Raw genomic sequence first — 24,696 nt, 5'->3', positions numbered from 1 at the left:
CTGATCACCCCCTATACATTATCAAAAGTAGTTCTTCCAATGAAATAATATAATAGGCACAAAAACTGTAGTTTTTAGTGTATTAGTTTTATATATGCAATAAATATGTTCATTGTCTTAGTTGTGGAAGAATGTTAAAGACCAACAAAGTTTATGTCTTTCGTTTATTAAGTCAGAGGTCATGTAGTGGAATATTGAAAAGAGTGGAAGACTGAAAGGGAGATTAAAAGTTATTTTGGCCTGTTTTGTTTGCTTTATCAGATTCTGTTTTAAAACATTTTATAAATATAAACATTTTGCATTTCCTTCTAGAGGAAAACATCTGTAACTGAAATTAGGCCTGGGTGGCCAAGGCTTGGAGACCTAGATACAATTGTTATGATGGCTTGATTTATTAAAGCTAAACTTGCTGTATGAAATAAGGATTTTACTAATACTGGTGCTGCTATTACTACACAGCTAATACCACTTCTGAATCAACTACTGACTTCCCTGGTCAAGGTCGTGTGGTAAATGGACAACTTGAAACAGAAGCTACGAGGTCGTGTGGTAAATGGCCAACATGAAACACTTTTTCGCATGACACATCACAAACAGGTTACATAAATATAAAATGTGAATCGAATTAATGATTAAGGAATAGATATACGGAATATACTGTATCAAAGTTTCAGGGCTTTCGTAGTAATCATTAGTTCCAACGCTGTCATTTTTTCCACTTTCACGTCCAATCAGAAGCAATTTCCGTGGGTGTGACTTTAACAGACAAGAGAACTGGGCCAATCCGTTTTGGGAAGGCGGGGTTGAATATATGATTTGAGACCGGTTACGTAAGTTCCGAAGTTATTTTCGAAATGAGTTTCAACTACGGCCAGGTAAATATGACGCTTCCGGGTAAAATATATTCTGTATTTATTTCAGCTACTTACTTTTCTGCGTTATCACATTTCCAGATTTCCCTGCTGTTTGTGGTCTACTTGTTGTGGTAAAACGAGTTATAGCCTACGGGGAACGACTGCTCTACTGTAACTACCACAAAAAGTTGCAGTACAATAGCTACTGTAGTAGCTAGCTAGTTCGTTAGCAGTAGCATCACGCTGGTAATATGTAGTGGTTTCGTCGCAATTTAGCTTGGTTTTGTTTTATGGCAGAGTGATACGATGGTAGAACTAGTAGGCCATAGCAAGCATTATCTCGTCGCTATTTTCACTCGTCACTCAATAAATAATTCTAGCGTCATAGTAAATAAGTGCTTACGTTAGCTAGCCCTGCGGCTAATCAGTGTCATTTGATTTGCAGTTTGGCATGTGCCTTTCTTTAATAACGACCGGAATAGAACAGCTATTAAAAAGGGGTTTGTGTTCAGTTATAGTAGTGTACTGTGTTTTATGTAATTGTTTGATAAATGTTAAGGCCATATTAAGCTACTTGCTTCTACTAAAAATGTAATCAGCAGTTCTGACTGCTGTGATTTCTAGTAAGCAACTGAGCGTTAGTTCCTTTCCACCTTGGCAGGGCTATCCAGGACCAACTGGAGGTGGTAACTTCCCTCATCAGCACCCACCTCCAGGTGCTCCGTATGGGGTTAGCGCTCCACCCGGTGGCCCCTCTCCCCACGGATCTCAATACGGGGGAACCGCTCCCACATCTGCACCCCCAGGACAATATGGAGGCTCGGCCCCGTCTGGGTATGCGCCATATGGGGGTGCGGCTGTCCCTCCAGGGGGTCAGTATGCTGGAGGTGCCGTTCCAGGAGGACCCTATGGGGGGTACGGAGCCCCAGGACAGGGGGGGCAGTTTAGGCCAGGACCTGGGGGAGCACCAGGGGCCCCATATGGAGGAGGGCAGGCCCCTGGGGGGCCTTATGGTGGAGGTTATGGAGGACAGCCCCAGGGAGGGCCCTATGGACAACAAGCCCCAACAGGTCGGTGGTGGAAAATGTGTTCATATTATTGTAATAATCTACACTTTACTGTGCTCTGCTATTAAATTACACATTACTGTACTCTGGTGGTAAACTACACATTACTGTACTCTGGTGGTAAACGACACATTACTGTACTCTGGTGGTAAACGACACATTACTGTACTCTGGTGGTAAACGACACATTACTGTACTCTGGTGGTAAACGACACATTACTGTACTCTGGTGGTAAACGACACATTACTGTACTCTGGTGGTAAATGACACATTACTGTGTTCTGCTGTTAAACGACACATTACTGTACTCTGGTGGTAGACTACACATTACTGTACTCTGGTGGTAGACTACACATTACTGTACTCTGGTGGTAGACTACACATTACTGTACTCTGGTGGTAAACTACACATTACTGTACTCTGGTGGTAGACTACACATTACTGTACTCTGGTGGTAAACGACACATTACTGTACTCTGGTGGTAAACGACACATTACTGTACTCTGGTGGTAAACTTCATATCATGTTTGTGTATAACAGCGTTGACCAGCATTTAGACAGTGTCTCTGAGTAGGACGGGTTCTCTTATGTCCGTCTCTGCAGTGTTGGTGGACTGGTGTGTTGCCGGGTGGAGATGAGTGTGTGTGGTGACAACAGTGTCCCATGTTGTAGCTGAGTCACCGGGCTACCCGCCTCCCTCCCTCACTCTTTCACTCTACATTTCTCCCTCCCTCCCTCACTCTTTCACTCTACATTTCTCCCTACCTCCCTCACTCTTTTTCACTCTACATTTCTCCCTACGTCCCTCTCTCTTTCGCGTTACCTCTCTCCCTTCCCGTTTCTCTTTTTCACACTAACTCCCTGTCTACCCCCTCTCTTTTTCTTAGTTTTTCTCACAGTATACCTCCCCCTGTTGCTCAGAGATGACACAACCCATGCAAGGCATTTTCCAAGGCATGCACGGAACCCCGGTCAGTCTGTGGTACCATGGTTCAGCCTGTCATTACTCTTCATCATTCCTTTTCTTCCTCAGGTAACATTCCTCCTGGAGTGAATCCGGAAGCTCACCAGTGGTTCCAGACAGTGGACACGGATCACAGTGGCTCCATCAGCCTGAAGGAGCTGAAACAAGCCCTGGTGAACTCCAACTGGTCAGCCTTCAACGATGAAACGTGCCTCCTCATGATCAGTGAGTGATGAATGGAAGTGTTGAAGCAGAGACAGTTGGAGAAGGTTTGGATTAGACCTGGGTGATAAACAGCAGGAAGGGAGATGAAGTCATAGTTCTGTTTTATGTAGATGTCCTACTCAGTCAACCGTTTCCTGCTGAGAGGTTGAGGACTGGCCTGGGTGTTGAATTATAAACTCATTCAGGTCACAAGTACCACATTTATGTGTGATATTAGATTTGGTTTAGTCGTTTCCCAGTAGATGTCATTTATATGTAGGAATGTAGAAATGCTCAAATAACAAGGCTAGTATTGACAACACACTGTTTATCCAAACCAGCCCCACGCCTTCACCCACTGTCACACGACAGTTACGTGTTAATGACAGAACTCACAGGGTAACTTCCAGAGAGTGGTGAGGGAATGAATGCATCTGTCAACAGCACACATTGATGTGAAGAATGCAATTCTAACCATTTCTATATAGAAATGTCTTTTTAGGCAATAAACGTAACAGTAATAGGTAAACTTAATAGATAAGTTTAATTTAGAAGTTTTTTAAATATCTTTTACTAGTGGATGGGTGAGGATGATTTTGGATTTAGCTGTCTTGAACAGTCTTGCTTTTGGGTTCTTACCCCTTTTCTGCCAATATCTTGAATTTTACTGACAGAGACATTTACAGTTATTCTTAATGTGACTCATTTGTAGAAATCATTTAATTAAGATCTTGCTATAAAATAAATGTGTCAGTTGTTCAATCTTGTAAAAATCTAATTACGGAGTATTTGAACCTGAAAGACACAAGCAATATTTTCCATCTGGTCAGCTTCTTCTCTATCTAGATCCTAATGGAATAAACATGTTTTCCTGACAATGACAAAGCAGCAGGAAACAGCACAATTAGATCTGACATCAGACTGCATTTTATCCTCCTGTAAGTTAAGGTGTATCTCTCTTGTTTATCCCAGACATGTTTGACAAGACCAAGTCTGGTCGTATGGACCTTTTCGGGTTTTCCGCCCTGTGGGTTTTCATGCAACAGTGGAGACAGCTGTTCCAGCAGTATGACAGAGACCGTTCCGGCTGTATCAATGGAACCGAACTGCACCAAGGTGTGTGTTTCTGCATGCCTGTTAGTTAGCACAAAATGTCACAAAGTATTGGTCTTCACCAGTCGGATCAGCTCTGAGATCTGATGGACTGATGTGTACCAATCTCATTTGATTGGTCAGAAGACCAATTGGTGGAAACATGTCTGAGTTGGGCAGGCAAGGTAAGTGACTGGGAAATGTAGATTAATCTAATAGTCCAGTGTGCTATGAACGTGGAAACTGGCAGCATTGGAAAATAACATCATTAATAAAGATGGCCAGTGTTTTAACCTCTACCTTTCCTCTGCCTTCCAGTGTTTTAACCTCTACCTTTCCTCTGCCTTCCAGTGTTTTAACCTCTACCTTTCCTCTCCCTTCCAGTGTTTTAACCTCTACCTTTCCTCTCCCTTCCAGTGTTTTAACCTCTACCTTTCCTCTCCCTTCCAGTGTTTTAACCTCTACCTTTCCTCTCCCTTCCAGTGTTTTAACCTCTACCTTTCCTCTGCCTTCCAGTGTTTTAACCTCTACCTTTCCTCTCCCTTCCAGTGTTTTAACCTCTACCTTTCCTCTCCCTTCCAGTGTTTTAACCTCTACCTTTCCTCTCCCTTCCAGTGTTTTAACCTCTACCTTTCCTCTCCCTTCCAGTGTTTTAACCTCTACCTTTCCTCTGCCTTCCAGTGTTTTAACCTCTACCTTTCCTCTGCCTTCCAGTGTTTTAACCTCTACCTTTCCTCTGCCTTCCAGTGTTTTAACCTCTACCTTTCCTCTGCCTTCCAGTGTTTTAACCTCTACCTTTCCTCTGCCTTCCAGTGTTTTAACCTCTACCTTTCCTCTCCCTTCCAGTGTTTTAACCTCTACCTTTCCTCTCCCTTCCAGTGTTTTAACCTCTACCTTTCCTCCCTTCCAGTGTTTTAACCTCTAACTTTCCTTTCCTCTCCCTTCCTTCTTTTACCTTCATCCCTTTTTTCTCCCTACACGTCAAATTCTTTTTTCCCCCCATTCATCTGTTTTTTCCTCCTCTTCCCTCTATCCAGCCCTGTCCCAGATGGGTTATAACCTGAGTCCCCAGTTCACTGACACGGTGGTGGCTAAGTATGCCGTGCGGCCCGGCCAGCCAGCCTCCATACAGCTGGACAGGTTTATCCAGGTGTGCACCCAGCTGCAGAGCATGACCCAGGCCTTCAGGGAGAAGGACTCTTCCATGACAGGAAACATACGCATGAGCTACGAAGACTTCCTCTCTACCACCGTTAGTAGGCTGATGTGAGGATGCCGATGGAAATGTCCACCGATGACCCAGCGGTACGAAGGCCAAGTTAGCCCGAGTCCCTGATCGGTTGTGCTATGATGCCTACTCCACCTTACAGCAGTGGAGTAGGTAAGAGAACAAGCAGATCTGGGACTGGGCTATACCAAGGGGCTACCTGAAGCCAACATACCCTGAAATATTAAAGGTAAATCAAGACAATGAGGCTGTGGAAGAGATAGGAGATCCAGTTGTTATCCGTTTCCATGTCTTTGTTGTTGTAACATATTGTGTTTGACTGCAGTAGACTGCCTAAATTATGATGAGGTGCCAATAAAAGCAGTTACCTCTGTAGGTATGTGCTTTGACCAACATGCTCACAACCAGAATGAGTGAGCAATAAGGGCTTGATATTGCATGGTTGAAAATCAATGTGCCATTTAAACTTCGTGTCAGTTTGCTAGGGCCTGTTGCCAAAATACGTTAAACCTCATCACTGACATGAAAGCATGTCCCATGGATATTTTCTCATTTAATCCAGAAGTAGGTTTAAGATGGGTTAATGGAAAGCGAATCTGAAAGTGTACCTGGGTAACTTGCACATGTAAATTATATTTTATACTTGGTATGCTCAATGTGCTGTTTTATTGTGAAGACAAATCATGTTCTTTCGAGACATAATTACTTTTATTGAAACATTATGGGATTTTGGTTATTTTGCTTATTTGAAACATGTTTATAGTATAACTGCAGTGCTTGATAATGGTGGTTGTAGCTATGGTTGATTTATAAGTGCTGATAATCAGTGATTTTTGTTTTTGAAGAATTACATTAACGACCAATCTTTTTCATGTCTTTTCATTTGGGTAATTTAGAATATTGTTTTTTTTACCACATACTCTCACTATAATAATAAAATGTCAAATGTTGCTTAAAATGCGTTGTTTTTAATCGTGTGAAAAATATTTTAAGTTATTTGTTACAACCTCTGGGTGTCGCGCTAGGCAAAACTATCATCAAGGCGACGTAAGGATTGGATAAGAGATTCTAGTGTACAACCAATGAAGATGATTCGGAGGAGGTATTTTCAACTACTCGTATTGTTGCGCCGGAAGCACGTTTTCGAAGGTGAGTGGATGGTTGAAATTAATTGTAAAGGAAAATCACAGTTTTCATTGAATGTACGATCGGTGTTTGATGTTGTACCAGTGAATGAGGTGTGGAGCTTGATGTTCAAAGTACGCAACCTTAAGCGTTTGGAAGTTTAGTTAGCCGAGGTGACACCAACATATTACTGTATAGCTAACGTTGGCTAGCTAATGCGTGACGTCTTTCGGATGACTCCAATACCCTTGCCTAGTGAGTTCTTGATTCTTTACTGTTATGTAATCTATATAGCTAACCAGTCTGCTGTCACAATAAGTGAATTCGTTTCGTAATCCCGATATGCGTAGCAAGCGAGCTATAAAATGGCTATTTTTCATGTAGTTTTGACTCAGTCGGTTAAGTTCCAGATCTTGTAGTTTTTGTACTGTGGTGCGCTTCAGTGCCGGTTAAACAAAAATTATACGTTAATACCAGAGGCGTCGCTAGGAGCACAATACATTCGGGGCTGAGTTCACCCTCCCGCCCGGGACAGGAAGTACAGGATTTTGAATGTACCCCGGACGCCCAGGGCTAACGACGCCACTGGTTAATACTCCAAAATTGTTACGAAATCTGACCAAAGCTTTATCCTTTATATCCAAAATGCCCCTGTCTTTTTTCATCTGAGGAGCTGTCTGTGTCTTACCAGTCACTACTCTGGCCTTCCGATTCTGTTCCCCAGCTAAGCACTATATATACAGTGTATTTCTTATCGTGTCTTGTAGACGTATTACTTCGTTTTTTCCAAATGCGTTTATATATTTTTGTTATATGTTATCTTCAGTACTCGGTCGTGCGTTTGATTATTTTTACGTGAGGCGGATATATCTATTCCTTGTGACATAGCTAATGGGAATCATAGATAAATCAATATCCTAGCCCTTAACAGTTTGCCTCTTGTCACCAGAGGAGTTTGCTTGCTTTGCAAATGTATCCCAGAGAAACCACTGCAGCTATTAACCTTACTAACTCCTTTCCATGTCATTCTTCCAGTTAAACCTTTCTATGTCCCCCGCCACACCAGCCTGGAAACAGTGAGCCTATTCCAGTCCCGGAAACCCCGACCATGTGGCCCGTGTTATGGATGTCCATGAGGACCTATGCCCCCTACGTCACCTTCCCAGTGGCTTTTGTGGTCGGGGCGGTGGGGTACCACCTGGAGTGGTTCATCAGGGGTGACGCCGTCCCTAATCCGAGGGAGGAGAAGAGCATTGTGGAGCTGAGGGAGGAGAGGAAGCTGGAGGAGGGGGCTGGACGGGATGGCACCCAAGTCCTCAGTCTCAAGGAGAAGCTGGAGTTCACCCCACGGGCAGCACTGGACCGCAACCGACCTGAGAAGAGCTAACCCTGCCTGGGTGGACGGAGGACGGTCAACTCCCTCTGGCGCTGGAGCCCTGGGCGTAAGGGGCTCACCAAAGAGATTTTCAATAATCTTCTGTTCAGCATACACACATTGGCCAGGCTTTCTCCCACATGCTTGCCCAAACTACTGCAAGCTGTTCTGAAGACATTATGGTCATGGCCTCCTGTGTAACTGGGACTGGAGGGTTCTGGGATTTTGGGGGTTTATGTGGTCTCTCCACCCCGTTCTCCCTCTAGACTTCCAAAACACCCACTATAATCATGTTCACTAAATAAAAAAAAAGTCGTCTCTTTATAAAAATGTAACGTGTAAGTCCCTGGTCACTCAAACGGCTGACTGTGGCTTTAGCTGGTGGTAACTTCTGACTTCATTGTCTGGCGTCCTGTTCTTGGACCTCATTGGCTGACATCACTGTTGAACTCGTGTGTGGAGTCGTTTTAGAGGCTGAATATTCACACCTCAGATTGGATTTGTGATTCTGTCTCACACACACACACACAGGCTACTGGTTACTCATGTTTCATATGATCCGCTGCACCACATAAAGTCATAGGGAGACTGATTATCTCTATTTTAAAGCGTCGCGTGTTGGTCCCTTGTCACTCCCCACTGGTGCCTTTAGGCTAGTGAGTTTCACAGCTCAGTTCGGCTCCTCACATGACCGAAGAAAGAACAAAGGGCCCTTAGTGTGCCAGAGTGAGGCTTCCAGGGTGTCTTCATGTTTTAAAAATCTCTTAAGACTGTCGATGTCATCAAACAACTAAAGCCAATTTCAGGCGAGTGCTGAGGTATTACAGATGTTGAAGAAAAGGACCTAATCAGATGGCTTTGAGATGTCTTCTCCTTTAATCCTCTGTTAAATTAAAATGAGTTCCAGTCAGCGTGCGTGACTGGGGGGGGGGGGGACATTTGTGTTTGTTCTCGTTTTGTCGTTTTGCCTCATTGCTTTGTGGCCTTTTCTGTTGCTGGGATTTAATACAAAGAATGAATTGGCCTATCAGTATGTCTGAGTTGGCTCAAACTCAATTAAAATGAACTTGGTATGCTTTCATTTTGGAAAGTTTGGAAAGGTGCATTGGTGCACGTATGATTAAAATGCATGATTTTAAAGCTGCAAAGCGAGCCATTTTTGTCCTTTTTTGCGTGTTGTATGATGATCATGTCTTCATGAAATTATAATAGAGATGGGTTGTTATAATTTTTTAATATAACATAGCTGTGCACATATAATATATAACATGTAGTTATATCCATAGATTGCATATATAATGTAATTATACCCATATATTGCATAGATAACATGTTGTACCCATATAATAGTACTTATTACATTTAGTTGTACCTATATAAAACGTATAGCATGTGTTTATACCCATATATTACGTATATGACATGTAGTTGTACCCATATTTTGCATATACAACAATCAGCCTTAACGTGACCACTGACAGGTGAAGTGAATAACACTGATAATCTCATTATTATTGCACCTGTCAGGGAGTGGGATATATTAGGCTTATATTAAGTTGATGTTAGAAGCAGGAAAAATGGGCAAGTATAAGGATTTGAGTGACTTTGACAAGTGCCAAATTGCGATGGCTAGATGACTGGGTCAGAAAATCTCCAAATCTGCAGCCCTTGTGGGGTGCTCCTGGTCTGATGTATCACGCTTCCTTTTACATCACGTGGATGGCTGAGTGCATGTTGCTTACCTGGAGAACACATGGCACCAGGATGCACTATGAGAGAAAGGCAAGCCAGCGTGCGCAGTGTGATGCTTTGAGCAATGTTCTGCTGGGAAACCTTGGGTCCTACCATTCATGTGGATGTTACTTTGACACGTACCACCTACCTAAGTGTTGTGGCAGACCATGTTCACTTTCATGGCAACGGTATTCCCTGATGGCATTGGCCTCTTTCAGCAGGATAATGCGCTCTGCCACAAAGCAAAAATGGTTCAGGACTGGTTTGAGGAACACAACAACGAGTTCAAGGAGTTGACTTGGCCTCCAAATTCCCCAGATCTCCATCCAATCCAGCATCTGTGGGATGTGCTGGACAAAGTGGTCCAATCCATGGAGGCCTCACCTCACAACTTACAGGACTTGAAGGATCTGCTGCTAACATCTTGGTGCCAGATACCACAGCACACCTTCAGAGGTCTAGTGGAGTCCATGCCTCGACAGGTCAGGGCTCTATTGACGTCAGAAGGGGAATTTATACAATATTAAGTAGGTGGTCATCATGTTATGGCTGATTGGTGTATAGCATGTAGCTGTACCCATATATACTATGGTGATGTCATGCGTCACATGTCTGGAAAACATCCAATCAAATGCTCTGAATCCTGCAAAGGACAGTGAGATGAGGGCATTCCCCCCAAAACCACTGGAGGTGGTCCCAGACTGGCACCCAAGGATCCGTGCTCAGGGCCCACACCAGGGTTACTGTGGCTGCCTGAACTAACAGGAATGGCATTTTAGTTGGTGAACAGACATTTTCAGATGACATTTCTCATGGTGGAGGTCTTTCTGACGGATTACCTATCCATTACCTATCCATGTAATATTACTCATTATGATCTACCAGGTCCTCCCTATCAAAGTAATATTATCCTTTATGATCTACAAGTTTTCCCTGTCCATGTGATATCATTCATTATGATCTAGGATCAGGTCCTCCCTGTCCATGTAATATCCATAATGATACAGGATCTGGTCTTCCCTGTCCATGTGATATCATTCATTACGATCTAGGATCAGGTCCTCCCTGTCCATGTAATATCAACCTTTATGATATAGGATCAGGTCCTCCCTGTCTGTGTAATATCAACCATTATGATCTAGGATCAGGTCCTCCCTTTCCATGTAACATCATGCATAATGATCTAGGATCTGGTCTTCCCTGTCCGTGTAATATCATCCATAATGATCTAGGATCAGGTCTTCCCTGTCCGTGTAATATCAACCATTATGATATAGGATCAGGCCCTCCCTGTCCATGTAACATCATGCATAATGATCTAGGATCTGGTCTTCCCTGTCCGTGTAATATAATCAATTATGATCTGGGATCAGGTCCTCCCTATCCGTGTAATATCAACCATAATGATATAGAATCAGGACTAGATCTAGGACTAGGTCTTGTCATTCCATGATCTAGGATAAACTCTCCCCTGTTCATGATATCTTAGTAATTATGATCATGGATTTGTTCATGTAATATCATCCATTATGATCTAGGATCACTTCCTGCCAAGCAGTCTTATTCATTATGGTATAGGTTCAGGTCCTGTTGTCCACGTAATCTCAATCTTTGTGATCTAAAACTGATCACAGATCAGCTCCACTACCTTTGGACAGTTTATGAATACGGGCCCATTTTCGTTTTCTTACCCCTTCGGGGAAGCTGTGTCATTCTATTCCTGACGGAAAAATACCAAAAGGCCTTCTGGTCATGTGAATTTTTATTTTCATCTGTGATGTCACTTTCATGGAATTGTCAAAGGATGCCAAGGGAAACACTGTCACATCCTGATTTAGACGTGACTTATGTTATCACTTGAGTCTGTTGATCTTTTGAACAACAGCTTCACCCATGTTCTATCATAGCCAGTGGCCACATTGAACAGAGTTCTTACCACCATAAATCATCAATCTACCCCTCCATTTTGCTTTCACTTTTCCTCTGTTGGACTGTATGATACACTTGTCTTTAATTCCACTTCTCCAGCACTTCTTGTGATTCATAGAGAAGAGAGAAGTCCTTGTCATCAGTCCTCCAGGCAATCCTCAGGGTTGTAATGGAGCTAATGTAACCTTTCTCTGTGCCAGGATGAAGTGGCATCATCAGCCCTGCCAACCTGTTCCAGTACTGCCAGGGGGTTACGCCTGCTAGATCTTCACAGGAAATGTGAATGAGTGTGTGGGAGGAGGAGAGTGTGTGTTGCTGTGTGTGTGTCTATGTGTGTGTGCATACTGGTGCATGAACGTTAATGAACGTGCTGTATCTCATCATCAGTAATTTCCCCTCCAGAGATTAGAAGAACTGTAAGTTGCTCCATTGTCCCAGTCCAGTAATCATTGATCTAAATGTTAAATGTAATGGAGTTTTTGTGTGTGTGTGTGTGTGTGTGTGTGTGTGTGAAGGGTTGAAGCTAGTCATGTAGAATAGTCATAGTCATGTAGAATAGTCATGTAGAATAGTCATGTAGAATAGTCATGTAGAATAGTCATGTAGAATAGTCATAGTCATGTAGAATAGTCATGTAAAATAGTCATGGGAACACTGATCATCCAGCTAATGAACTGTGCTCTATATACATGGATGACAGTGTGTGTGTGTGTGTGTGTGTGTGTGTGTTTGGATACATCTTGGTACCCTCCCAGAAGGTAGACAAGCCCATTGTTCCCGAGTCAGAGAGGGACTGATGTCTCCAACTCGTCCAGTCAGGATGTGGATCAGAGCGCCATAGGGTCGCCTGGACTCGCCGTGCAAAAACAACCACCATCACCTAATTCTCACACACTCCTATGATCATTCCCACAGTCCTGCAGAACAATGGAGCGTTTGCCTGAATCCTCCAGTTTCCACGGCCTTTGTTAGGTTGGTTCCCATAACTTATAAGAACATGTAGCCCTGTCCAGTTCTGATCCGAAGGTATTGTTAAAGATACCGCTTGCGTTTGTCATTAAGTGTTCTCTGGGGGGTGATTGGTACCATTCTACTGCCCAGCCATGAGGACGTGATTAGGGTTTCAGGAACTCCCTCCATGGGGGTGTCCTGGTCATTCATCCAGTCCTCGTGGGGGTGGGGGGGTGACCTCCTGCGTGGGGGGGGCTGGTCCTCATTCACCCTGTCCTCCTTCATCGGGGGGGGCTGGTCCTCATTCACCCTGTCCTCCTTCATCATGGGGGGGGTGGGGGCTCACCTCCATTCCCCCGTCCTCCTGTGTGGGGGGGCCCTGGCCTTCATTCACCCTGTCCTCCTTCATCGGGGGGGGCCCTGGCCTTCATTCACCCTGTCCTCCTTCATCGGGGGGGGCCCTGGCCTTCATTCACCCTGTCCTCCTTCATCGGGGGGGGCCCTGGCCTTCATTCACCCTGTCCTCCTTCATCGGGGGGGGGCCCTGGCCTTCATTCACCCTGTCCTCCTTCATCGGGGGGGGGCCCTGGCCTTCATTCACCCTGTCCTCCTTCATCGGGGGGGGCCCTGGCCTTCATTCACCCTGTCCTCCTTCATTGGGGGGGGCCCTGGCCTTCATTCACCCTGTCCTCCTTCATCGGGGGGGGCCCTGGCCTTCATTCACCCTGTCCTCCTTCATCGGGGGGGGCCCTGGCCTTCATTCACCCTGTCCTCCTTCATTGGGGGGGGCCCTGGCCTTCATTCACCCTGTCCTCCTTCATTGGGGGTGGCCGTGACATTGGGACTCTGATGCTATGACAATACAACAATACCCACCCCACCCAACCAGTGTCATGGGAAATAAAAAAGGAAAACAGGAAATAGATAGGGACCCACTTCCTGTCCAGCGTTCTAAATCCTAAGCATAGAAACAGGTGGGATGGGCTGGTTAGTTTTCAACGAGTTCTTCAAAAGGTGGAATGAGGATTGAAGTTTGAAAACTTTGTTTAGAGATACTGAGAGAGAGAGGGGCCTGTTACTCTCTGAAATGCATAGGTGCATGCGTGTGTGCATGTGTGTGTGTGTGTGTGTGTGTGTTTGTGTGTTTGTGCATGTGTGTGTGCATGTGTGTGTTTGCCTGTGTATCCGCACGTGTGGGTGAGAGAGAGAGTGAGACATTTTTGAACTGTTATCTCTCAAAAGGAAACCTGAGTCCAAACAAAATTGTAAAAAAAAATGACAATTTGTTATTTTCAAAATGTTTGATTGTGGGTCCATACAACATAGAAGAATAACTGACCAGGGAGTCGTTGTGTGTTTACGTCCTTATTGTCATTTTCCTGCAGTCTGTGTGTGTTTGTGTGCGTATGTGTGTGTATAGATGTGTGCGTGTGTGTGTGGGTGTTTGTGTAGCAGCGTCTGTTATGGCTTCAGCAGTTCAGAGAACACCAGGATTCAACACAGCAGGAAACCAGAGACCAGGACAGAGACCTGGACAGAGACCAGGATTCAACACAGTGGGAAACCAGAGACCTGGACAGAGACCTGGATTCAACACAGCTGGAAACCAGAGACCTGGACAGAGACCTGGACAGAGACCTGGACAGAGACCTGGATTCAACACAGCTGGAAATCAGAGACCTGGACAGAGACCTGGACAGAGACCTGGACAGAGACCTGGACAGAGACCTGGATTCAACACAGCAGGAAACCAGAGACCTGGACAGAGACCTGGACAGAGACCTGGACAGAGACCTGGACAGAGACCTGGATTCAACACAGCTGGAAATCAGAGACCTGGACAGAGACCTGGACAGAGACCTGGACAGAGACCTGGATTCAACACAGCAGGAAACCAGAGACCTGGACAGAGACCTGGAGCCCCTGTGGAACCTCTACAGTCCTTTGAACAGTCTTTCATGTTATGTCATGTCAGGGCCTTGGAGATTCAGGCCTTTTTAATGAGGAGTCTATTTAGTGTATTTACATGCCATTGTGACAGAGTTTAGAATGAACCGAAATCCCACTCCACAGTCAGCTAGGGCTCTACAACTGGTCCCTTTTGCATCTGATCTAGTCTGATCTGATCTAGTCTGATCTGTTAAAATGTGTCTTTAGGAGTTATGGTCTGGGTTGGATGTGTGTGTATGTGTGTCATGAGGAAATGCATCAGCAGACAGGATGCAGGAAACAGTGTGATGATGCATACCGTCTACAGCACAGTGAGGTCTTCACAGTTTAAGTCTGGTTTACTCTGCAGCACAGTGAGGTCTTCACAGTTTAAGTCTGGTTTATTATACAGCATAGTGAGGTCTTCACAGTTTAAGTCTGGTTTACTCTGCAGCACAGTGAGGTCTCCACAGTTTAAGTCTGGTTTATTATACAGCATAGTGAGGTCTTCACAGTTTAAGTCTGGTTTACTCTGCAGCACAGTGAGGTCTCCACAGTTTAAGTCTGGTTTATTATACAGCATAGTGAGGTCTTCACAGTTTAAGTCTGGTTTACTCTGCAGCACAGTGAGGTCTTCACAGTTTAAATCTGGTTTTGCTAACACCAGCAGGGGCTAGTCAGACACTACCAATCGTCTCCCAAGATCTTCAAAGTAATTGTTGTTGGATTAGGGAATATCTAGCTTCTTGTTTAGTTGCAAATCGGCAGAGCTGTTTTAATCAGACCTCTATCAGCAGTTGAAATGTAATCTGGCAGGTTGGTCCTGGGTGGGAAATGTACTCATCTTCAGTATTGATTTATTCAAACATTTTAGCCGGATGAAATCTCTTGAGATGCATAATTTCATTGTTGAGATTGTCCACAAACAAATCCCTATAAACAATACTTAACATTAAGAAAATTCCCCAAAACGCATGGAGAATTCACAGAGAGATGATAGATGTTCAGCGTCACAGTTTCTGATGAATGTCCCCATTGTTGAGCCTAGTATTCTAAAAATTCATGTTCTTAGTCGTAGAGTTAGTGCATGAAAAACCTAAAAACATGAAAATAGGTTAAATTGGTTTTCATCAGCGCTAAGGTAATAACTGAATGTCTCATAGTCTTCCTGTACAACACCAATCTCATTATTTCTTGGTCTGTTAGAGCAGCAGATATTGACTTATGGAATGTACATTGCTCAGCACAAACCCACACACTCCCACAGTGGGTTGGTCTTCCTGTCAAAACAATATGTCTTCAATGTACATACTGTACTCGATTTACACTGATAAACTTTGACCCTGGAGATTATTTTGGGAATAATAGAGAAACAAATCTCTCTTTCTGTTTCATTTTGTCTCTCTGTCTCCTCGCGCCACTCTCCGGTGGTCTGTCCATCTCCACTGACAGGAGCGGGGAAACGGCTAAACATGCTCGTCTAAACTGGCCCAGATCGGACCCCGGTGTTCCGCCAGTGGTTCGGTTGGCAGAGAAAAAATGGGTCACCTTCTCCATCTGTTCCATGACCCCAGCGTTTAGTTTGTTTTTCACCTCCTCCCTCCCTAAACAGACACGCACACAGGCATAAATGTGCCCATGCTGGACTGAGATAACAGAAGAGAGTGCCGCGCCAGGCGCTTCAAATCCGCCGGTGTATTTGGCGGTTTCCCTCGGCCTTCCTAGACCATTCACACATCAGAGGAAGATCTGAATGATGTTGTTGTGCCTCTCTCCTCATTTCCTCAACATCCATTGGATGAGGTCCCCCCACTCTGACCTTCCCCAGTGGGATTTTAGGAGATATGTGGATGTGAGGTGTATGAAATGTAGATCTTCCACCAAGTCTACCCGAGTAGCACCCTATCACCTACATCTGATCAGATGTAGTGGACTACGTACAGTGCCTTTCAGAAAGTATTCAGATCCTTTCACTTTCTCCACATTCTGTTCTGTTAAGGTACATTTGTAATTTGGTTAGTTAGTAAAACTGGATGGCCGGTTCTATGGTGGTTCCAAACGTCCTCCATTTCCCCATGATGGAGACCACTGGGCTCACGGGAACTGTCAATGCTTTCAAGGATTATTTCTAACTCCCAGATGTATGCCTGCGACACAATTATATTTTGGAAGACTACGGAGAGTTACTTGGTATATTTTTTTATCTGACATTCAATCGTGAAGTGTGGGACCTTATATACACTGTTGTGTGCCTTTCCAAATAATGCCCAATGAATTGAATTTGCCACCAGTGGAAATCAATCAAGTTCTATAGACATCTCAAGGGTGATCAAAGGACACAGGATTCATCAGATATCAATTTTTGAGTGGCATGTCAAATGATCTAAATATCTACGTATGTACATGAAATATTTCATTTTCAACAATTGCCATAATATTTTAGATATCTTTGTAGGATATCGTTTGTAGATTGATGGCACAAAGTATATATGTCACCTCTCTCTCACACACACACACACACACACACACACACACACACACTGAAACTGTTGAGTTCTGAGTACTTCAGTTTATTAGGCCCATATACCGTTATGATGTGAAATGTGGCCTGGTTGGAGTATTTCCATCTTCTATCACCTTTCACAGGCATGTTAACAGTCCATCTATCCCCTTGTCACGAGAATCACTTAAATTATCAGTGTCAGCAGAATACACCAAACAGTATTTTCTGCAGTTTTACTCTTTTCTCTAAAGATTTCCTATTGAGTGTGTTTTTCCAGATAAAACAACAACCTTTACAGTATGTAGTAAGAAAACAACATCCAGTATTTGAGGTGTCAGAACATCACTATTGAACAATATCAACTATAGAACTATATAGCCTATAGAACCATATTAACTATATTAACTACGAAACTATATTAACTACAAAACTATATTAACTTCCAAACAATATTTACTACCAAACTATACTAACTATAGAACTATATTAACTACAAAACTATATTAACTACAAAACTAGCCCTAACCCGAACCATGAAGCTGTCCTGAGGGAGTATCTGGCACTACATAAAATACACTAATGCAATCAAATACATTTTGTTGCTAATCTTTGACATATCCAAGACTCTAATCAACACCAAAGCCCCATCGTCCTACTATTTAGTATATGGAAAATATAATGTTTTTAATGATTTTTTGTAATAAATAATGAGGTAATTCAAACAATCAAGCTGGCATTTAAAGGGTTAAAATCCTGAAAATTATTGAATGCTTGGTTGTCTTGAGCAGGTTACAAGTTGTTTAAGAGGTTTATGAAAAAAAAAAGCGGAAATGTATTTATAAATATTTTATATACGTTTATTGTACGTGTACATTTTTGTCCACGAAGGTGTCCAAAGGGTAGTAAATTTGATGGGTGCACAAGGGTTAACTATATTATCTACAAAACTATATTAATTATAGAACTATATTAACTACAAAAATATATTAACTATAGAACTATATTACCTATAGAACTATATTAACTACGAAACTATATTAACTACAAAAATATATTAACTATAGAACTATATTACCTATAGAACTATATTAACTACGAAACTATATTAACTACAAACTATATTAACTACAAAACTATATTAACTATAGAACTATATTAAATATAGAACTATATTAACTACAAAACTATATTAACTATAGAACTATATTAATTACAAAACTATATTAACTATAGAACTATATTAACTACAAAACTATATTAATTATAGAACTATATTATTAACTACAGACCAATATTAATTATATAACTATATAGCCTATAGAACTATATTCACTATAGAAATAGAACTATATTCACTATAGAACTCAATTCATTTTAAAACTATATTCACTACAGAACTATATTAACTCGATAGCTCCATAGGCTGGAAGGGCGACTGCTTGTTTATGTTTAAGTAGTAGAATACACCAGGTGAAAAACCACATAAAAGGAAGCAAACTTATTCAGTATTTTGAATCCAAAGGACAAGTATGAATGTTGTTGATCTTATATTAAAAACTGATTTAATTTACTATTTTGTTAATTAACATTTTAGTGGTTTTGATCACCTAAAAATACAATTCCAATTAAGAGTGAATTTAACACACTAACCAGCTAATTAAAACTGCCTGAAATTAGCTTTATTAAAACACAGTTAATAAATATGATAAATGACATTTTGTACAAAACTTACTTAAATACGTATTATGACGATAAACTACACATATTCACCAATGTCCTTTTTAATAGCTTAAAACTCTCTCTAACAGTTAATTTAGCTGCACCACATGCATTTATAACTGTATGAACAATTGACAGGGAGTACAATTCAAATCCTTCACAGTGTTAACAGTCACTCTTACATAACTCTGCATACTCCCATTCCTATCCTTCATTGGTTAGTGGCAACCGTCATTCATGGTCCGTGTTCTGGTCCCCCGCTTCTGGCCCCTCGCCTGACAGTGAGTTACCGCAGAAGAGGTGAAATCTGTGAGCTGGATGTGTGTTTGCAGGCCTGCGTCCATGTGTCTCTGTGTTTGGCCCTAGTGGTCTCAGAGGAAGTGCAGGGCTGTCCATTCCACTGGCCCTAGCAGCAGTCAGAGGTCACAGTAATCCTCTGGCGAACGTGCTTAAGAACACAAACTCTGCATCCCAAATTACATTCTATTCACCATATAGTGCAAAACCTTTCACTAGGGTCCAGTGTTTTTTGTAGGGAAGAGTGTGGTTTGGGACAGAGGCATATTTCCTCCTCCATGCCTCACTGGGGTCTGTAGGCTCTCCCAGGCCAGGGTTTTCCATGGTCATATTCAGCCAGTGGCAGGCTTATCCCGGTCCATTGTCACATTCAGCCAGTGACCAAGTTATCCCGGTCCATTTTCACATTCAGACAGTGACAGGCTTATCCCGGTCCATTTTCACATTCAGACAGTGACAGGCTTATCCCGGTCCATTGTCACATTCAGACAGTGACAGGCTTATCCCAGTCCTGTTTCCTGAAATCAACATGACAGGGCATATAAACCAGCTCCTTCTACTGTGTCCTCATCTCACATTTCCAGGGTTCCACTGTCCTGTTCTCCCCTGTTCTCAGTGTTCAACTTCTAATTATATTTGTTTCTGACTTGCCCCTGAGGAGTTTCTCTCATGTTTCTGTTTAAAGAAGGAACATCTAATCTATTCTCTCTCCGCTGCATCGTTTTTGCCTTCAAGGCACAATGTGTGTTTTACAGTACAAATGTTGTATTCTTGGAAGTGCTCTCCAGTCCACACACAGGGACTACTGTTTTTCTATAGAGGCAAATGTCTTATATCATCATCCCTGTGCCATACATATCCTTCTCCATAACACCTTGGATGGCCCGTCCTGAGATGACAAGTGTTTAATTGAACAACTCAGAAGACCATGTGTGATTAATGTAATAAATCACTGCTGAACTGGTCTGCTAGGTTGGTTTGATGTCAGTTCCTCTCCAGGAACGTGGTTGCCTAGACTCCCCTGCCCTCACACATAACGCTGTCCATTTTTTTTGCTGTGTCCTCCCTGGGTAACGGGTTGTCTCAGCTGTTTCATCGGGTGGGTTCTCTCTTGGGAATGTGTGGCCCCCATGCAGGTCAGATAGCTGGGTAGGTGTCCCCCAGGGTCCACCCTAACCCCTGACCCCATATCGACAGAACTGTGACTGGGCTTGGTGTAACCCCCCTCCCCTGCTGGCAAATACAGATGTTCCCTCTCCTGGTAAGAGGGAGCTTGTACCATCTCAACCTCCTGCCCTGGAGCTCCAGGCCACGGTCGGATCCCAGTTGCCCCAGAGAATGTGCACTGCCCCTGGCCATAGCGTTTCTCCAGGCAGTGGGTGATGGCCAGCTGGAGAAGGTAGAGCAGCTCCACCAGGTTGAGAACGATTGAGACAGCAGCAATGGCCTGGGTGTAGATGGTGAAAATGGTCTTCTCTGTGGGTCTTGAGACAAAGCAATCCACTGTGTGAGGACAGGGGTCCCGGACGCACTCAAACCGGGCTGGGATGACGAATCCGTACAGACGCCATAATCCCACGATGAATCCGACTTCCAAGATGACCTTTAGGAAGATACTGGCAGCGTAGGCACAGAGGATACGGCCCTTCAGCTTTGGAGCTTCTGGTAAGACTTTGACAAACGTTTCACCTTTTCCTCCTTTCTCCTCCTCAAGTTCTTCAATCTGATCTCCCCTTTTAACTTCCCGATTTCTCTCCCTCTCCTTCCACATCCGTCTCCCCTGATCTCCTTCTCCACCCCCATCACCCACTCCCACCATCGCCTCCACTCTCTTCTCCCTCGCTGCCCTCATGGCCACATAGCCATAGTAAAATATTGTTGGCGTCGAAACAAAAATGACCTGGAGAACAAAGTAGCGGAAGTGCGATATGGGGAAAGCTTTGTCGTAGCACACAGCCGTACATCCAGGCTGCTTGGTGTTGCACTCGAAGTCGGTCTGTTCGTCATCCCAGGCCGACTCGGCAGCGGTCCCCAGGACCAACATGCGGAACAGGAAGAGCACCGTCAGCCAGACCCGGCCCACTCCGGTACTGTACTCCTGTCCGTCCTCCAGCAGGTGTTCCAGGAACGACCAATCACCCCTGGACATCCTCTGTCACCTGGGAACAGACCTGCAGATGCAGAGAACAATGTACTGTGAGTGTGAATACATTAAAACTGTGCATATATAAAATATATTTCTCTCTTTCTCCCTGTCTGGTTTTCTTTCACTCTTTTCTCAGTTTTTCTCTGTATTACACACACACACACCTGTGGACAAAAGATTCATCCTCTGTGGGTGCCAGTGGTATTTATTTTGGGTTCAAAAAAACAATGGGTATTACCCTGGTATAACAATATGTTTCTAAAATATTACCCTGGTATAACAATATGTTTCTAAAATATTACCCTGGAAAAACAATATGTTGCTAAAATATTATCCTGGTATAATAATATGTTTCTAAAATATGACCCTGGTAAACCAATGTTTCTAAAATATTACCCTGGAATAACATACCTCTTCTATCAAATTATTTAAATATTACCCTGGAATAACATACCTCTATCTCAAATTATTAAAATATTACCCTGAAATAACATACCTCTACCTCAAATTATTTAAATATTACCCTGGAATAACATACCTCTATCTCAAATTATTTAAATATTACCCTGGAATAACATACCTCTATTTCAAATTAATTAAATATTACCCTGGAATAACATACCTCTACCTCAAATTATTTAAATATTACCCTGAAATAACATACCTCTTTTATCAAATGATTAAACTAACCCTAACCTCTGTAACAGAACTGACATCTTGTTTGAGTTTTTTCAACAGGTTCTGAGCGATCTAGTTTCTCTGTATAATAGTGGTGCCTTTTAATTGAAATGATTTGTGGCAGAACATATTCCTAATTATCTTAATTTATCTGTGAACTCACACTCATCAACTCATGTACAATGACTAGGGAATTTCCACATTTATGTCTTCAGACCTGAATCTGAAAGCATACAAATGACAATGCAACCCAACAGACTTTTTATGTTTTACAAAACACAGTTATCATACTCAACATATGCATTTTGTTATTTTTCCTCAATCCTATTGATTTGATTATATTTACATTTTGCATAAATACATCCTAGCTGGACACCATGGAAGCATTTAGAAATAGGGCCATGATTCTTCAAAACCATTTCTCTCTGTCCCATGGACTTACAGAACAAGGCTATGGTCTCTTCCAGGCTATAGTCTCTTCCAGGCTATAGTCCCTAAAACCACAAGCCCTCTCTGTCATAATGACATATTATACGGCCCATCTTAATGGTCCCTGGGGGCTGTTGTTGAGTCGTCCCCTGACATGTCTGCCTGATTCACACACACACACACACACACACACTGAATAAACATCCTGTGTACTGGGCCAACTCTTGACTTCCATTTGTGTCTTTATCTATCTCTCTCACACTCCTTTTTTATACAAGAGGAACTAGAAATAAAGAAAAATGTAATTCCATGTACTAGTTATGCTGCTACAGTAATCAATATGAGGCCTCATCTCTATGTTCACCTGGGTCCCTGTTCCTCATCCTTATGTTCACCTGGGTCCCTGTTCCTCATCCTTATCTTCACCTGGGTCCCTGTTCCTCATCCTTATCTTCACCTGGGTCCCTGTTCCTCATCCTTATCTTCACCTAGGTTCCTGTTCCTCATTCTTATGTTCACCTGGGTCCCTGTTCCTCATCCTTATGTTCACCTGGGTCCCTGTTCCTCATCCTTATGTTCACCTAGGTTCCTGTTCCTCATTCTTATGTTCACCTGGGTCCCTGTTCATCATCCTTATGTTCACCTGGGTCCCTGTTCCTCATCCTTATGTTCACCTAGGTCCCTGTTCCTCATCCTTATCTTCACCTGGGTCCCTGTTCCTCATCCTTATGTTCCCCTGGGTCCCTGTTCCTCATCCTTATGTTCACCTGGGTCCCTGTTCCTCATCCATACTCATGGTGTAATTTTGTTTTGATATTCTGGTTTTGTTGTGGTATACGTATTTAACTTCAATATATTTTTAGAAAAGGTTATGTTATCAAGGCAATATTATTAATTGATTAATTATTCAATGTTCTTATAAGTATACAAACCCGAAAAGTATAGGCAAAACCCATTTTAATTTAATCTGACATTTTAACCCGGCCACACAGATTATTTATACATCCTATCCACATTGCCTGTCACATCTGTCTCCTTTCATGTTATGCTCAACCGACTGTTGTTCCTACTAGAATACGTTTTGAACCATGAACTTAATCACATAGCAGTATTTCATAAAAATACTTTAGAAGTGTATGTTAGTTATTGAAAGCGACGCATCCTTACCTGTCAATGGAAAATTATGGTTCTTTATTGACTTCTGTTCTTAATGCTCCGTATGCGTTCACGCACCCTTGAGTTTTGTGGTCTACTCCGCGAGCGGTGGGATGTACAATCTTCAACCAGCACTGTTATCGGAAAAAGTAAGGGGAATGTTCCCATGCTTTTTATTGGCCAGCTTCCCGCAGGAACTTGGTCCAGGAAAAGGGAAGAATTCATTGTAAAATAGTTGTCACCAGTTTACTGAGAAGCGCCCGTCGCAGGCGACCTCTTAATGATGGTCTTTAATGGAGGTTCTATTTTTACGCCGCACGAATAAATAAAGCCTACTAAGTATGCGTTTCTCATTAAAGTTAAACAACAGCTATTGAACGTGAACGTGAGTAGGCTAGTGAGGTTTGATAAATAAAATGCCAAACACGTCCTGTATACATTAGATTGGACACGTTGTTTTCTCGTTGACAGTAAGTAATATAATAAGTAATAGTGGGTAGTAGTAATAATAAGGGTACATATATTTGATAGTTAAACTTTTTTCATGTAATGTCACGTTGAGCCACACAAAGGCGCCACTTACCGCTTTTCTGAGAATGAAGTAGCACGGCGTACTTTATGACCTTTCAATGTGATTATCTGATAGACATGTTCAGTGATATCTTATATTGTTATCACTGAACATGTGTATGAGGTAACTAAAAGTTCAAAAGTTGTCCTGTGTCTGAAGATATCCGATATCCGGCCAATCAATGAAATTTATTTATAAATCACTTTTTTACCTCAGAGGTTGTCACAAAGTGCGTTTACAGACACCCCTGGCGCAGCACGGTGAAGCCGGGCCGGGTGCAAGCTTTCCTTACAGGCACCCCCATCCCCCCGGGACGAACAATTACAATGCGGTATACACTCACCTAAAGGATTATTAGGAACACCATACTAATACTGTGTTTGACCCCCTTTTGCCTTCAGAACTGCCTTAATTCTACGTGGCATTGATTCAACATGGTGCTGAAAGCATTCTTTAGAAATGTTGGCCCATATTGATAGGATAGCATCTTGCAGTTGATGGAGATTTGTGGGATGCACATCCAGGGCACGAAGCTCCCGTTCCACCACATCCCAAAGATGCTCTATTGGGTTGAGATCTGGTGACTGTGGGGGCCATTTCAGTACAGTGAACTCATTGTCATGTTCAAGAAACCAATTTGAAATGATTTGAGCTTTGTGACATGGTGCATTATCCTGCTGGAAGTAGCCATCAGAGGATGGGTACATGGTGTTCATAAAGGGATGGACATGGTCAGAAACAAT

At 42.8% G+C, this 24,696-nt stretch overlaps 3 protein-coding genes across 6 annotated transcripts; 2 read left to right on the top strand and 1 right to left on the bottom strand.

Moving 5' to 3' along the window:
• Positions 1 to 779: 779 nt before the first annotated feature.
• pef1 (penta-EF-hand domain containing 1) lies at positions 780 to 6,362 on the top strand. Its single transcript, XM_010898068.3, has 5 exons — positions 780 to 875; positions 1,516 to 1,924; positions 2,958 to 3,113; positions 4,065 to 4,208; positions 5,222 to 6,362. The coding sequence occupies exons 1-5, from the start codon at positions 855 to 857 to the stop codon at positions 5,452 to 5,454; spliced, it is 963 nt and encodes a 320-aa protein (XP_010896370.1). The 5' UTR covers positions 780 to 854; the 3' UTR covers positions 5,455 to 6,362.
• A 126-nt stretch (positions 6,363 to 6,488) lies between these two features.
• smim12 (small integral membrane protein 12) lies at positions 6,489 to 9,060 on the top strand. Of its 4 annotated transcripts, none has more exons than XM_010898070.4 (2): positions 6,489 to 6,561; positions 7,573 to 9,060. In XM_010898070.4, exon 2 carries the CDS (start codon positions 7,646 to 7,648, stop codon positions 7,922 to 7,924), a length of 279 nt encoding a protein of 92 aa, XP_010896372.2. In that variant the 5' UTR covers positions 6,489 to 6,561; positions 7,573 to 7,645; the 3' UTR covers positions 7,925 to 9,060. The 4 variants fall into 4 exon arrangements, with proteins under 4 accessions (XP_010896372.2, XP_010896374.2, XP_010896373.2 ...); XM_010898072.4 differs by having other exon boundaries at positions 6,509 to 6,561; positions 7,604 to 9,060; XM_010898071.4 differs by lacking the exon at positions 6,489 to 6,561 and adding an exon at positions 6,573 to 6,792 and having other exon boundaries at positions 7,604 to 9,060.
• A 10,941-nt stretch (positions 9,061 to 20,001) lies between these two features.
• On the bottom strand, positions 20,002 to 23,509 carry cx39.4 (connexin 39.4). The gene is made up of 2 exons (XM_010898073.5): positions 23,395 to 23,509; positions 20,002 to 21,145 (listed from the first exon to the last, which is right to left on the bottom strand). The coding sequence occupies exon 2, from the start codon at positions 21,121 to 21,123 to the stop codon at positions 20,002 to 20,004; it is 1,122 nt and encodes a 373-aa protein (XP_010896375.2). The 5' UTR covers positions 21,124 to 21,145; positions 23,395 to 23,509.
• Between the last annotated feature and the right edge of the window lie 1,187 nt (positions 23,510 to 24,696).

The sequence above is a fragment of the Esox lucius genome, chromosome 10 (assembly GCF_011004845.1).
Source record: "Esox lucius isolate fEsoLuc1 chromosome 10, fEsoLuc1.pri, whole genome shotgun sequence".
In the NCBI taxonomy this organism is placed as follows: Eukaryota; Metazoa; Chordata; class Actinopteri; order Esociformes; family Esocidae; genus Esox; species Esox lucius.
The sequence above is the reverse complement of the archived record's forward strand: the minus strand, read 5'-3'. Positions and strand labels throughout refer to the sequence as shown.